The sequence below is a fragment of the Megascapheus bottae genome, chromosome 27 (genome assembly GCF_031878675.1).
Source record: "Megascapheus bottae isolate mThoBot1 chromosome 27, mThoBot2.hap1, whole genome shotgun sequence".
Lineage (NCBI taxonomy): Eukaryota > Metazoa > Chordata > Mammalia > Rodentia > Geomyidae > Megascapheus > Megascapheus bottae.
In genome coordinates, this window is record NC_143535.1 from 13,559,649 (window position 1) to 13,576,099 (window position 16,451).

General features: G+C 39.3%; 2 protein-coding genes and 1 long non-coding RNA gene across 3 annotated transcripts in view; 2 read left to right on the plus strand and 1 right to left on the minus strand.

Moving 5' to 3' along the window:
- The window catches only part of LOC150045645 (uncharacterized), a 213,704-nt gene that overhangs the window by 1,898 nt on the left and 195,355 nt on the right, over positions 1-16,451 (minus strand). The window lies entirely within an intron of this gene.
- LOC150045646 (olfactory receptor 8C8-like) lies at positions 6,859-7,800 on the plus strand. The gene has a single exon (XM_090319815.1). It carries the CDS (start codon positions 6,868-6,870, stop codon positions 7,798-7,800), a length of 933 nt encoding a protein of 310 aa, XP_090175941.1. The 5' UTR covers positions 6,859-6,867.
- Positions 12,806-13,747, plus strand: LOC150045647 (olfactory receptor 8C8-like). The gene has a single exon (XM_090319816.1). It carries the CDS (start codon positions 12,806-12,808, stop codon positions 13,745-13,747), a length of 942 nt encoding a protein of 313 aa, XP_090175942.1.

Below are 16,451 nucleotides of genomic sequence, written 5' to 3' on the forward strand. Positions count from 1 at the left end.
ATAGTTCAGTTTTTTCCAGTAAGTTTTGCCATCTTTAAGAACAAACCACTCAGGTTTTCTGTAGTTCTATGTACTTTTTTTTAAAAATCAATTTTATTCATATATATCAGCTTATTAATGCCAAGAAATCTCAAGTGCTTTAGACAGTGATCTAGGTCTGAAAGTAAAGCAGGGCACAGATTGCACAGTGTGTGTGTATGTGTGTGTGTGTGTGTGTGTAAGTGTTTATGGTGATGATTATTTGGAGAAAATGAAGAGGGTTGGGAGATGATAAAACAGCAGAGACCTGAGGGAGACACTTGAAAGGGCATGTGTAGAAGCAGAGCATTATAGTCCAAGATGCATGCAGTGGAGAAGTGCTCTGTCAACACTTGGCTTGGTGTCAAGTAGCAAAGCAATATCCTTATAACTAGTGAACAGAGAAGGGTTAGAAAGTGAGGTTAGATGTGATGGTAGTAGTTGACAAATATGTAAGCTAACACAAAATGATTCTTAGAATAAAACTGGGGGGGAGTTATATTTTAAGGTTATATTGCTAGTTACTTTTTCTGGTAATTGGGAGATTGCCATTCTTATTTAATGTCAGTTTCTGCACTAGAGGGCAGGCTTGCTTCTATATTGCAAAATTTTATAAGTGAATTGAGTTAACCAAGCACATATCTATGTTAAGTCCTAGTGAATGCACTTAAGTCCCAATAATACACTTGTTTCTAACATGACAAGTTTGCAACTTATATTTCCCCCCAGTGGACTTTTAAGATGTCTAGGACTGGCAGGAGATATTAATGTACATTTGCATATAAAATCCAAGGAAATGTAGCCTGTGACTATTCTGATCCAATACAGAGAGTAGAGCAAACATATATGAACAAAAGAGGATTTGAAACATGCTAGAAGAACTCTTGGTCATGGAAACATTTATTCAGAAGCGTATTGAGTTGCTATGTACTGGGTGTTGTGATAACAGTTGAAGCTCACGCATGACTAAAGTGTGTTCTAAATAGGTTGCTGTAACAGCCTTAATGTGTTGTATCTATTTAAATGTCTTTTTGCCTTCTGTAATGAAAACCTTGACCCATTTCTCTTTGGTACCTGGTATTTAGATTACTTCACTGTGTTTGAGTAAATAAATGAAAAAGAGCATCGGAGAGTTATAAAAACCTGTTTTCACATGTATCCCTTTAAAGAAAGACTTCTATTAACATGCCTACAGATTTATAGAGAATATATAGACCTCTAAAGCAAGTGCTTATAGACACAAGTAGTGGTCATTGGTTGAACCAAGATCCAGGTGAAACAGTTTGTGAGCAGGGGAGTAGGAGTGAGAGTAAAGCAAAAGGAATTGGCACCAACTATTTTAAGTGTCACCAGCTAGCTGTCTAGCCTGATTTGAAGATTGGAAAAAGTAATTAATAAGGCAGAAAGATTAAGGAAAAACAAAAAAAAAAGGATGTTCTTCAGAAATGTAAACAAATACTGTTACCTAATTGGAAAACTGCCTGTTCTCCTTCAAGTCAAGAGTAATTCAATGGAAATAATGACAACTCAGAAGAACCAAGACCCAGTTTCTAGCCACTACCCAGCCTTCTATTGCTTTTTAACATGAATTTAGGGAACATGATTTACTCTAGTTTCATCCACGTCCCAGTAAATGCCATTATTTTATCTTGTCTGTTGGCAATGTAGAATTCCATTATATATATATATATATATGTACCACATTTTTTGTATCCATCTGTCGTGGGGCATCTGGGTTACTTCTATTGCTTGGCTATTGTGAATAGTGCAGAGAGGAACATGGCTGTGCAGGTGTCCATGAAATAGTATTTTAATCAGTGTATTTATTTATTTGTTTATTGTCAGCTGTGGGGCTTGAACTCTGGGCCTGGGTACTGTCCCTGAGCTCTTCAACTCAAGGCTAGCATTCTACCACTTTTGAGCCACAGAGCCATTTCCAGTTTTCTGATGGTTAATTGGAGATAGTCTCACTTTCATGTCCAGGACGGCTTTGAACTGTGATCCTCAGATCTTAGCCTCCTGAGTAGCTAGGATTACAGGCGTGAGCCACCAGCACCCAGCTTCAATCCGTGTTTTGAAACAAGAAGATAAAAGTCTACATACTTGTGAGGGAGGTCTGTCCCTAGTTGTTTTTCTGTAGTAATGAACATTTGCATATCATTTGAGGAGTTAGTGATCAGTGTGTTCCTTGCACTCTTTACCTTCTCCTAACGCTTACTGATTACAACTTTAGAAGTTCATCTCCATGCTTGTTTGTGAGAGTCCCCTAAAGCCAAACTAGACACCTGAAAGGACTGGGAGCATGGACACCTCTTGCCTGAACTCTTGAAATGCTGAGAATCTCCTAAAATGGTTGATCCATTGAGTATATCACGATTGGTGCTTGTGACTTCAAGGATACTGTGACCTCACTTTTACTTTTCAGTAAATAGGTTGGAAAATGGACCCAGGACACCTGAAGCTGGAGGAAGACCTCAAGCCCCTGGTGCCCCAAATCTTAAATATTCCATAGTCTGTTGTCCATTATTATCTTCCATGGTCTCCACAGTTTGCGACCTTTGTTGGTTTGTTTTCTGGTGACTGATATTCTAACTGGAGTGAGATGGCATATCAATACCATTTTGATTTGCATTTGCTTTGTAGCTAGGAATGTTGAACATTTTAATCGATTTATTGGCCATTTCTACTTCTTTTGGAAATTGTAATTTTTGGATCAGGATGTTAATCTCTACTCTAAATGACCACAAAGTTTTTCTCTATTTCTGTCTTTTAAGCTCATGATTCTGGTAATTGATGTGCAGAAGCCAGGACCCCAGCCCAGGGATGTAGAATTAAAATGCTCTTTGCAAGTTCTCTGTGTGCTTAGTATTTAACAGTCACATGATAAATACTACTGAATAAATGCATGATTTCATACTGCAACCATTGAGTCCCTAAAAAGTATCACATTCTGTTCATGGTGCTGAAGATTCGGCAGCAAATAAAACAGACAATAGTCATTGACAACATAAAGCTTATACACATATAAAATAAATAGATAATAAGAATATAGCTTAATAGGGAAAAATAATATTGGGAAGGATGATTAGGGTGCATATGGAAAGGAGGATTATAATTTAATACAGGGTTATCTGCTAACATTTATGCCAGCCCTGAAAAATACAGAAGAGTGCTACACACATTTTGAGGAAAAAGAACTAGTAATGTCTTAGCAAAAAAAATTAATGCCCTTATCCATGAACTGTGATGCCTTATCCCGGTGTATACATGATCTCACCTTCAGTCCTACAAAATATGATTCTGATGCTAACACTCTTGAAGTCCTTATTTTCTTAGAGCTTACAGAACACTAGGTCCTGCACAGATCTGCCAGTAAAAGGTAAACTATCCAGGCCACATTCTGACTCATGGGAAATGAACTCTTGGTGGTGAGTTAGAGTGAGGAGAAGATTCTTTTTGACCTTCACAAACAACCAACAACAAACGGAAAGAAAAGAAAACAACTTTCCTGACTGACTGGGTGCTGTAGGATCTGGATCACTTTTTTCTTGTTCTCTGAAAGTAAGAATGTAGTCTCTCATTCATTTCTGTAACATCTCAACCAGGTAGCCCATACTGACAGATTGTATCTATGGCTAGTCCTATTATCACTGACATATGACAACTCCAGAAGGAAGAGGGAAGTTTACAGAAGGCAGAAAAACCACAACACCAAGATAGGAATTTCAATACTATCCTATGCCACTTGAGGAGCTGTGGCAGTAACCACGCTTAAATAGTTGGATTAGGAAAGGAGGTAGCACGGAATAGCTCAGGGGTGGCAGGAGGACTTTGGATTAGAAGCTCTGATCCTGAGGTAGATCCCTGGGCCTGTTTTATTCATCTGGAAAAATGTAGGAATCACACTAGATAATCTCAAAACTGTATTCTATGTTACACACATCATCTATTTCTTGATGTGACAAGAAGCCTAATGAAATCACTTTTAATGTAGATGCAGACATCCTAAAAAGCCCTCAGAATGATTACAGGCAGTTTAGCCTGGAAAGGTCTCATGGAGTTTCAAGGAGTTTTATGTTATGTTAGTTAAAAAGGTAATAGCATGAAGAAACAACAACAACAACAACAACAAAACAATTTAGGCTAGGCCATGACCAGGAAAATGACTAAATGGAAGAGGCAGATATGCCAGATCACTAGCACATTCTCCTAGAAGCAGTGGGAAGTGTCTTCATAGATTCAATTGCTAGAAGTAGCAGGAGAGCAAGAATTAAAAGGTGACCACCAAGAAAAAAGAGAGATGGACTGAAATAATATTCTCCGTGGCCTGTTAACTATCAGACTAAATAAAAACTAACAAATACCTAGCCAGGGAGAAACTGCTAAAATATGTTTGGACTCAAGAGATATGGTCATTTTTGTTAAATATCTACTGATCTGAAAGTTGTTTTGTATTTTGTTTTTTGCCAAAGGTATGAACTTGCCTTCTGTCAGGGATAGATTCATGGAAGTGCCAGAGTTTTAGGCAACCAGATATAAGAGTTCTTCATAATTAGTCATTGTTAGTTACTTTGTGGAGGGATGACACAGGGGCTCTAATTCATGATCCTCCTGAGTGCTGGGACTATAGTCTTGGGTCACCATATGCCATATGACTGGGTTCTGATTGTTCCACTTCTCTCTTATCACTGAAGACATTGTAGATTAACCTCCCTGTTGCTGGTTCTCACCACCTATTGGTCCTGCATGGTCTTCCTTCCTTCTGGTATAAGCTTTGTGCTGATGTGTCTCATCTGATCCACCCTCAGAGACGTGACTGGGAGTTAGTGTCAGTAAGGTATTTGTAGCCAAAATTTACCAGTAAGATTTGGGTAGATTTTGATCTTAGGCTGAGCTAACTTTAAATGAACCTGGGCTAATCTTAAGTTAATTCTGTCTGTCATGAGATATCTAGTCTCCCAAAGCACTTTCATGGTTCTCTGTCCCAAGTTGTACTCCAGCAGAACGTTAACAGACAAGAGTTACAAAATTTTACAAGGATATCACAAAACAAAGCCAATAAGAACAAATATTATTTTTAAAAATGTGTTTGGAAAAGAAGTATGTATACAATTACTTTACATGAAATTGAATGCAAATGATTGTTCTATCAACAGTTGGGAAGACAACATATGAAAACTGTTGAATAGTTGACAAAACATGGCTTTTTTTCTATTACATACAGCATTTTAGGATAATAAATATGATTAACTGCTTTTGGGGATTAAGGGCAACAGAAGGAAGAAATGGAAGATTACATTAGAAAACCCCTGTTTCAAGATTTTCCCAGCGTTCTTCAATTCAAAGAACTCAGCAAAACCAAGTGTCATATGTTACAGTACCATTTTCTGCACCCCTGGAATAGCTTACAAACATATGGCAATGTCTAGAAAAAGTGAGATTTTCTTTGGGGCAGAGGAGTGGTCAGGGTAGAGCTAGGGATACGGCTCATTTTGTTAAACTGATATTACTATGCGATCTAATTTCTCATCCAGTATTCGTGTTGAGGTTGAGAAACCCTGTGTGGAAAGAGGGAAGCCAAGCAAGATGCTATCCACTATCATGTATGTTAAGTACAGTTCTAGTACTTTATGTAAATCTTATTTAACTAACACCACAACCCAATATAAAAGCTTTCCTTGAGCCTCAAATTATAGCTATATAGATGTATACACAGATACAAGTATAAATATACAAGATTGAAAAATGTTACATTTCTTGTCAGTGGTTTTTGCAGTCAAGAAGTTCAAAAGTCTGGATTTAAACTTTGTCTTTACAATCTCTTTCTAGTTGGTCATCTCTGCTACAACATTTATTTTACAGACATTAAACCTAGGATAATGAAATTTCAGGGGATTGAAGGAACATACTAAAGAGCAAGCAATTACATTCCTGGACTTTCCTTTGTAGACTGTTTAGAATACAAAAAGCAGGATGTCAAATGGTCCTACCAGCTACCTGGTACTGAAATCACGGGATTCTTGGCAGGAAACCAAAGATTGAGTAGATTTTAATTTGCAAAAGATCCAAAGTTAGGTAAATGGAACAGAATAGAAACAGATTCAGTCATTTCTACCCTCAAGGGATCCAGTCAACCTCTGAGGAAATCATCAAAGACAATAATTTTCTGTGCCTGTAATAAGTTCTCCCAGAAGAGTGAAGCATAAGCTAGATTCTCATGAGTGAGCTAATATGTGGGAGGCTCATATAAGGTTTTGTTTTCTTTTCATGTTGTGAAGAGCCTACAGTAGAAATTGTTAAATAGCAATCCCAGCACGATGTTTTGTCCAGTGTTTCTCTTCTAGCAGTTGGAAAGACAGATCTACCTTATTGTCCATTATCAGAAATGTGAACACTTCTGTACAGGGAGAACAAAGGATTCTGGAGGTTCAGCAGCAGTGAGATGTCCAGAGGAAAAGGGTGAATATAGTATCGTCTTTGTCTTACTAATTCTCCTTCATGTACACAATGCTATGTAATAAACAGCCTCTGAGAGACACCATTAATTTGTTACACTTGTCACTTCCAATCCCCAGTGAAGTCTGAAGTGAAGCAAGGAAAGGATGTCCAGAGACACGAGAAGTCTCATCTTCTTCTAACAACCAGAGCCATACAGCATGGGGGAAAACGGAGAAGAAATTCCAGTTCTTCAGAAATTGGTATAGAAAGTCTTATTCTTTGGATGTCTTGCTGACTTTTCAGGCAGCCCAGAGTTTGGGTAGCTTCACAGCTCAGCCCTACTTCAGGGAAAAGAGGCCTCATTGTTGTCAACCCCTTCTGCATTTTCTACAGAGCCCATCCATCAAGCAAATGGGTATGAAAAATTACTCATCAGTGACAGAGTTTATTCTCAGGGGATTGACAGAGCAGCCCGAGCTCCAAATGCCCCTCTTCTTTCTGTTCTTGGTCAACTATATCATCACGGTGGTGGGCAACTTGAGCCTAATGAACCTAATTTGCACGAATGTGCACCTTCACACCCCCATGTACTTCTTTCTCTTTAATTTGTCCTGCATTGACTTCTGTTACACTCTCGTCATTACCCCCAAAATGCTGGTTGGCTTTGTGTCAGAGAGGAACGTCATCTCCTACCCTGGATGCATAACTCAGCTGTTTTTCTTCTGCTTTTTTGTCAACTCTGAGTCCTACGTGCTGACCACCATGGCTTACGATCGCTACGTGGCCATCTGTCAGCCCCTGCAGTACACCGTCCTCATGTCTCCTAGGACCTGTTCTCTGCTCATGTTTGTTTCACACTTGATAGGGTTCGCTTCCGCCATGCTCCACACAGGATGTGTGGTCAGGCTCAGCTTCTGTGATTCCAGCATCGTCAATCACTACATGTGTGACCTCTTCCCCCTCCTCCAGCTCTCCTGCAGCAACACCTTTGCCAATGAGCTTGTGAGTTACACTGTTGTAGGTACAGCTATCATTTTCTGTAGTCTCATTATCTTAATCTCATATACTTTGATTCTTTATAATGTCATTCACATGTCCTCAAGGAAGGGTTGGTCCAAAGCTATAAGCACCTGTGTCTCTCACATAACCACTGTGGGCCTCTTCTATGGGTTTGGGATACTTGCTTATGTCAAACCAAAATCAACTGAGTCTGTGGGCCAGGGGAAATTTTTCTCAGTATTTTATACTCTTTTGGTACCTATGCTGAACCCTCTCATTTATAGTCTTAGGAACAAGGATGTCAAACTTGCTCTGAAAAGAACTCTGAAGAGGATCACAAACTGAACCCAGTGTTTTAATTGTCCCTGTCTCTATTGTCTGTTGCTTTCTCCTTTGCCTGCCTCTACTCATTACCTTCCTCTGGTATTCTCTTCATATTCCTTTTTATACCCTGGGTCCTGGGAAGTCCTAGAGTATAAAATATACTGAAATATTTTTCCTCTATCACCAAGCCATGTATAAGTTAATACATCAAGAATATTCCCATCCTTTTTATTTACTTTAGTCCCAAGGAGGCTCAACTGTACCATATAAAGACTTTAGACTGGTGCATTCTACTATAGGAAGATGATGCTATGTGCCCTTCTTTCCTTGTATATCTGATCTTTTCATTGAAAACTGGGAAGTTGGGTGTTTTCTGACAGTTCTTTTTATTTCTTGGTTTTCTAAAACAGTTTTAATAAAACCATTTCTGTGTCAAATGCTTCATTTCTTATGACTGCACTAAAACAAAAGGAATAAGAAACAATATGAAAACATTTTTAAAAGCCTGATTTTCACAAAGCTTCAGTTCAAGGTTGAAGGCACTGGTAGCTCATGTGTAATCCTAGTTACTCAGGAAGCTGAGGACTATAGTTCAAAGCCAGCCTATGCAGGAAAGTCTGTGAGACTCTTATCTCCAGTTAAGCACTGGAAAACTAGAAGTGGTGCTGTGGCTCAAAGTGATAGAGCGCTATCCTTGAGCAAAAGACCTCAGGGACAGCACCCAGGCTTGGAGTTCATGCCTCACCACCAAAAAAAAAGGTTGAAATTTGCTTTGATGCTAAAGATCTTTTTAATCAAATTTATGTTTGATAACATCTATAACTAAAAGCACTTGAAGTCTAGAACTAAAATATTAGTATAATAGTAAAATCAAGTGTAAAATAATTTGAGAACATAAAAGTGCAGCTAGCAAGAATTGTCTGGCAGCATTTTTTATGTGCAATTTGTTAAAGGTATACATACTGTCTACACATTTCTTTTTTTCCATATATTTTTATTGTGAATAATAGAAGGGTAGAAGGGTTACATTATATTCACCAGATAGAAGGTGCATTACTTCATATACATTGATACCCATTCTCATATCTTGGTCTGTCTACACATTTCTTATCCTTATCTTGTATCTCATCCATTACACACACACACACACACACACACACACACACACACACACACACACACTGAATTGTGAATCTGCTCCTTGACCTCCATAATAACAAGATAGATGAGGTAGCATTAACATAGCAGAGCAATTATCTCAAGGTCTACTTTTCTGAGAAGGCAAAGAAATCTCAGAAACCAAGTAAGTGTAAATGTGTCATCTGCAGAAGAAGGCCTGTTTCCCCTTAAAGTTTACCTCTTCACCCAAATGAAAGGAAACATCACCAGTTTCTTCATTTGACAGGTCATCAATATGATGTTTTAATGAAGAGTTTCTAGGTAATCCCTGCCACCATTCTCATTCTTTCTTTCTTATGAGTAAAGAAAATGACAGAGCTATGTAACCACTGCATGGAACCCAGAGTGATAAATGAGTCAGCAGTGGAGTTATTGAATCCAGGCCACTCACGTATGGCCTGGTACATTTGAAGCTTCAGTCTGGTATCTGTGGAAGATTATAGGCTAGGAAGGGTCTGGGGAGGTCAAGAGTAAGGAATTATGTGGCTTTGGGAGGAGGAAAAAAATTGAAAAAAAGTGGAATCCTTGCTCCATTCTGACATCCCAAGTAGAGTCAACCCAGAATCTGCAGCTGCAGCAACAGTTACACTTGGAGGAGGAGAGAGACCCTTGTGGATGAGAGACCCTTGAGGCTTCCCATCCATTGAGTTTCAGGAGCCCAAAGAGGACATGCTCACCTAGAAGTGCTATCTCTGTCATGGTAGGAGACCAAGCCAGGAATCCTGGGAATCACTTCTAACAAGAGACTTCCACTGCAAATATAGACACTGAGGATGGAAAAATCTCTAACACTGCCCACAGGGGGTTCTGGCTCCTGGGCCATGAGGTAGCAGGTCTTGACATCAGCACTTCAGGTACTTTGAGTTCCAGCCCTGAGGTTGGTGGTGTTAGCCACTCAAGTTCTGGGCGGGCCCTGACACTGCTTCTGACAGGTGAACAGTCAGTCCCATTCCTGAGGCTTCCATTGTCAAAAGAAGAGATCACCTGTTTCTCACTGTCATCTGAACCTCTCCTGCTCTCTAAGCATGGTTAAAAATCCCACCAAAGCTCAGAATAACCAAAGTTTCTGTCTGGGTAGGGCAGAAGCACCACAGCTAGCTGGTTTGTGATGGAAGTACAGGAGGTACAGACAGACAGTGACTCAAATGTCGATGGCTCTGCCTCTGTTGGGATAAAAGGGTGTGATCTCTTTCCTTTTCAACACAACGGTCATGGATGATGACAGACATAGTTACCTCATGTAACCCAGGCTGGTATCAAAGAAGTAATGCTCCTACATCAACTCCCAGGCCTGACATTTCAAACATTTATTCCTAGTGGTTCCCCATGCCCCACTCTGACTGCCCAAGTTCTTGTAACAAAAGGCAGGTTGAGTGAAGCTCAGCAGTAGAGCGTGTGCATAGCATGTAGGAGCACCTGAGTTTGATCTTCTGTTCCATATTCTCCGTCCCTCCTTCTCTCTCCCTCTCCCCCCCCCCCCCCTCTCTCTCTCTCTCTCTCTCTCTCTCTCTCTTTCTCTCTCTGTATGCATGTCTCTCTATATATATCTGTCTGTCTCTGTCTCTCATTCTCTCTCTCTGTATGCATGTCTCTCTCTATATATCTCTCTGTCTCTGTCTCTCATTCTCTCTCTCTCTGTGTATGCATGTCTCTATATATCTCTCTGTCTGTCTCTGTCTCTCATTCTCTCTCTCTTTCTCTCTCTCTGTATGCATGTCTCTCTCTATATATCTCTCTGTCTGTCTCTGTCTCTCATTCTCTCTCTCTTTCTCTCTCTCTGTATGCATGTCTCTCTATATATATATCTCTCTGTCTGTCTCTGTCTCTCATTCTCTCTCTTTCTTTCTCTCTCTCTCTCTCTCTCTCTCACACACACACACACACACACACACACACACACACACACACCCAGCACATACACAAAGTTAATAAGGGAGAAGCCCAATAAATTTATTTAATCCAAAGAAGACACAAAGACAAGAGGAAACTACTTTCATGATTAGGTTTGCTGAAGATAAAGACACATATGAAAATGTGACTAGGCAAATGAAGAAGCTCAGGAAAAGCCAATATATTATTGCTTATTCAAGGACAACCTGTGTTGCTTTCCTGGGTAGCATGAGGACACTTTCTGGAGTGAGGGTCTTATGATATACTATCAGATAAGAAGGAGTGTGTGTGTGTGTGTGTGTGTGTGTGTGTGTGTGTGTGTGTGTGTGTGTGTATTTTAGGAGAATAGTACTGGCATCTGATGGGCAGGGACCAGGAATGAAATGCCTTACCCACTGCACAGGATAGGACTAAAACAGGAGCTTACCCAAATGTTAATAGTGCCAAGACCATGAAACTCCCCTTCAGATAAATAAGATCATGGAACACGGGAAGGAGAGCTAGCATCGACCAGGTTCGCTTTATATGGTAGGCTTAGTTCTAACAGTGTATGTAAATTATCTTGTTATTTAATTTTTAAATTATTTAATTCCTATACAAACATTGAAATAACCCTTTTATTTAATTACTTTATTTCTGTGTTGCTATGTCGGAACCACACACTTTGTTTATACGAGGCATGAGCTCTACCTATATGACTGTTGTATGAACCACATTACATATAATTTTTATATTAATATTATGTATATTATTGTAGTTATTTATTTTCATTATTGATATGTAAATGAAGAGAGGAGTATGCAGAAATTCAAATTAACAAGGGTCAGAGTAGTTATTTTATCACTTGTGTACTAGTCTCATAGTTATGAAGTTAAAAAGTCTGGCCTGAAAATCAGACTGAATTATTGATAGCCTACTCTAATTTTTTCGATGCTTCTTTGCTACTATATCTATTTGTAGAGTGTGACTCAATGACCATTTAATGTTAGTTCAATCCTAGAGGCTTGTGTGACATTCCTGGAACTGTGGAGTGACCATAACCTTAACTTTCCCCTTGCAGTGCCACAGAAGACAGAATCAGGGGAGTCATGCAGGATGTTGTGGTATACTTTGCTCAGAGGACTAGTTATTCCTGGTGGAGAAAGTAAAGTGAACAGAAGTTCCAGTCTCAAAAGATCTAGTGTTTAGTCTATGGACCAGGATGTAATCATGGTAATATCCTCAAGGGCTTCAGCCAACCAATTAGGGACAAAATCATAAAGGAAATTATATATATCCATATATATATATGTATTGTTCTTCTAACCAACATTTCCAGAACTACATTGAATGAAATAGACTTTCACTTGAGGTTGGTGATCTTTCAGACAGTCATATAAAGTTTTTGTTTTCCTTCTCACATGTGAAAATCATCTTCTGGAGAAATTCCCAAATAAAAATGCTGGAATATTCCCGGGTGTAAGAAGCTAATTTTCACAGATGGCTGTTCCTGCATCTAGCATTAGAATCTCAGAGCCCTGAAAACAGTGAGGAGGAAGGGGTCTTTGGAGGAAGGGGTCTTGAGGTCTTGAACCTCTAGGGGAGCACAGGTAAGCATTGAATCACCTTTCCCTTCATAATCTCCCTTCAAACCCAAAGTTACAGAAATCAAGGAAACTGGAGAGCCCTTTATTATTTTTTTATGATTTGTTATAATCTTTACTGAAGACTGAAATGAATGGAAGAGATGGATGTTCAGTGACACAGGGAGATCTAACTACATTCTATTGGACAGGACACACATGGGTGGGAGAAAGAGCTAATGAGAATTCTTCAGAAGTATGACTCTGGATTAACTTACTGTGAATCTACAGACACTCCTGAACTCGGAAGCCAGCAGCTCTTTTCCTTTTGGGACCAACGAATAAGGAATCATCGTCAGTATTGCTTTCTATCATTCCTTCTACAGATCCCAGCCATGAAGCGAATGGCTATGGAAAACGAGTCTTCAGTGAAAGAGTTTATCCTTGTGGGATTAACAGACCGACCTGAGCTCCAAATGCCCTTGTTCTTCCTGTTCCTGGTGAACTATATAGTCACGGTGGTAGGAAATTTGTGCTTAATGAGCCTGATTTGGCTGAACTTGCACCTTCACACCCCCATGTACTTCTTTCTCTGTAATCTGTCCTGCATCGATTTCTGGTATTCTTTTGTTATTAGTCCCAAAATGTTGATGGGCTTTGTCTCAGAGAGAAACATCATCTCTTTCACTGGATGCATGATTCAGCTCTTCTTCTTCTCCTTTTTTGTCCACTCTGAGTGCTACGTGCTGACAGCCATGGCTTATGATCGCTACGTGGCCATCTGTCAGCCCCTGCAGTACACTGTCCTCATGTCCCCCAGGGTCTGTTCTCTGCTCATGTTGGATTCCTACTTGATGGGGTTAGCTGGTGCCATCATCCACACGGCGTGTGTGATCAAGCTCAGCTTTTGTGATTCCAACATCATTGATCACTACATGTGTGAAATCTTCCCCCTCCTCCAGCTCTCCTGCAGCAACACCTATGTCAGTGAGCTTGTGACTTCTATCGTGGTAGGGATAGTTATCTGCTTTTCTATCCTCATTATCATAATTTCATATGCTCTGGTTCTTTCGAACATTATTCACATGTCATCAGCCAAGGGCTGGTCCAAAGCCATGAGCACCTGTGGTTCTCACATAGTCACTGTGGTCATATTCTATGGGTCTGGGCTACTCGCTCATATTAAGCCTTCATCTATTGGGGTTGTGGGACAGGGCAAGTTTTTCTCAGTGGTTTACACTCTTTTAGTATCCACATTGAACCCCCTCATTTATAGTCTCAGGAACAAGGATGTCAAGCTTGCTCTGAAGAGAACCCTGAAGAGAATCTCAAACTGAAGGAACCATTGAGTGTGACCTTAGTCTACAGTGCTTTGTTTTTCCCCTTACTCTTCTTGAACCCTCTTTTTACCTTTCTTCTATTCTTTCATTCTAGTCAGCTTTATTAGTAAAACTTATGCTGGATTTCTTGTGTCATATTCTCCATACCATTGTGCTCCAACGTGGTCTATGACTAGATAGACTGTGCTGATAACTTCTCCCTGCTAAACATAATATCAGGTACTTTTCTTACGTGCATACCTTCTCCAGTCAAAGATAGGATTGTACCTACTTTATACGTTCATTTCTATTTTGCTTTTCTTGGACCTGTTTGTAGAACTATTTCATGTTTCAAGGGGCTTATAACTTATATAATTACTTTAAAAGAGATAAGGAGCTGGTAATCATAGCTACTCAGGAGGATGAGATCTGAGGATCATGGTTCAAAGCCAACCTGGGGAGGGAAGTCTGTAAAACTCTAATCTGCAATTAACCATCAGAAAACTGGAATTGATGCTGTGTCTCAAAGTGGAGGAGTGCTAGCCTTGAGTGTAAAAGTTCAGAGACAACACAACTAGGCCCTGAGTTCAAGACCTATGACTGGGGGTGCGGGGGAGGAAAGAGAGAGAAAGAGAGAGAATAATTGTGAAATGAAGTGGTCAGAATTTCCAGAATTATTCAGTGTCTTGCTAAGAATAGTTTTCTAGAATTTTAGCCTCATTCATGCACTTATACTCTATTGGACTGAAATTAATTCACATACTAATTTGAATTCTACTCCTATTTAAGCTTTTCTTAAATTAAATAAAGATGATACATTGTTCAATTAATCTTTGTCCTCAGTAGAACTGAAATTGCCACTGGCTTATCCTTGATATGAAGATTGTATATATGATAATTTAAAAATAAATTGTTTCATAATATTCCTGAGTATATAGGTAGTGTTTAAAAGCCTTTCTTTCTCTACCAAATAACAAGGATTGCATTTTGCAAAAAAAAAAACCCTCTGTTTTCTTCCTCTCATAAATAGATTATAGCTGCAAGTGTAGTACAATAATAGAGAGTGGGTATGCAGATGATCCTGGATTTGATACCTAGCACCAAATTTATACACAAACATATTTTGACTATATACATTCACATATATATCTTGACTAGGTATATATATATATATATATATATATATATATATATGTGTGTGTGTGTGTGTGTGTGTGTGTGTGTGTGTGTGTGTGTTTATGGCAGGAATTTTTTGCCAATTGGATTTTTTTCCTTTACTATGTAAATTTTTTTTGCCAGTTCTGGGGACTGAACTCAGGGCCTGAGCACTGTCCTTGGGCTTTCCTCAAGGTTAGTGCTCTACCACTTGAGCCACAGAACCACTTCCAGCTTTTCTATATATGTGGTACCAAGGAATCGAACCCGGGTCTTCGTGTATGCTAGGCAAACACTCTACCACTAGGCCAAACTCCCAGGCCCCTACTATGTAAATTTTACAGATTCATTTTGTATTTTAGTAGCAAATATCGATTTTCATGTGTATGCCACCTGTTACAGTGTTACAAATCCTTTTAGTCATGATGCTCTCCATCCTGTTTTCTGAAGGAGTAAAGGGCAATGTGACTCTTTCAGATCACAGAACTCATGGTGACGAGCCCAGTGTTCAGCTTCAGTGAGCATCCTTGAGGAAATAGATGCAAGAAAGGAGGGCTACGGAGGAGGAAAGACAACTTCTGGAAAGTTCTTTTATCATAAATCCAAAAGTGGGCATTCTGTGTGAATGATGCCTCTAGAAGAAAGACCCAATTGGAGGCCCAGTTAGAACAAGGCACATGGCTCTGCAGAATGGTCCATTATTACTGTATTTTATTTTATTTTTTGCCAGTCCTGGGCTTGAGCTCAGGGCCTGAGCACTGTCCTTGGATTTTCTCAAGGCTAGAGCTCTACCACTTGAGCCTCAGCACCACTTCTGGCTTTTATTTTTTCTACTTATGTGGTACCAAGGAATCAAACCCGGGTCTTCATGAATGCTAGGCAAGCACTCTACCACTAGGCCAAACTCCCGGCCCTATCACTGTATTTTTGTATTTATATCAAGATCATAATTTTTGAGATCATAAAACACTGAATTTCAAAACTAGACCTAAAAGATAAGCATATCAATAAATATGTATAATGTATTTGTAGTCATAATAATGGAGGATTTGAGGAAATTAAGGAGAGGAGATGAAAATGATAGAAAGCTAATAATCTCAATATAAGTTGCATCTGTTTAGTTAAATGGCATGAGACCCACTGAAAGTTAACAAATGGTAGGAGATAGAGTGATAGGTAAAGGGGGTGAAATAAGTCTGCTTATGTGAAATGCTACAATAAACCTCATTAAACAATTAATAATACACACTTTAAAACATGAATGTTTAAAAATGACTGAGTGTTTAAAACATGAATGATAAGTCTGTCACTACACACAGTTATCACTGGAAAGAGAAAGGATGACTGAAGAGAATAAATTGGGCAAAGTAATTTATATATATGTATACACACACACACACACACACACACGCACACACACACACACACACACACACACATTGGCCAGTCCCTGGGTTTGAACTCAGGGTCTGAGCAATGTCATTTAGCACTGTTCTGCCTTTTCTGTTTATGTGGTATTAAGGAATCAAACCCAGAGTGTTGTGCATGCTAGGTGAGCACTCTACCA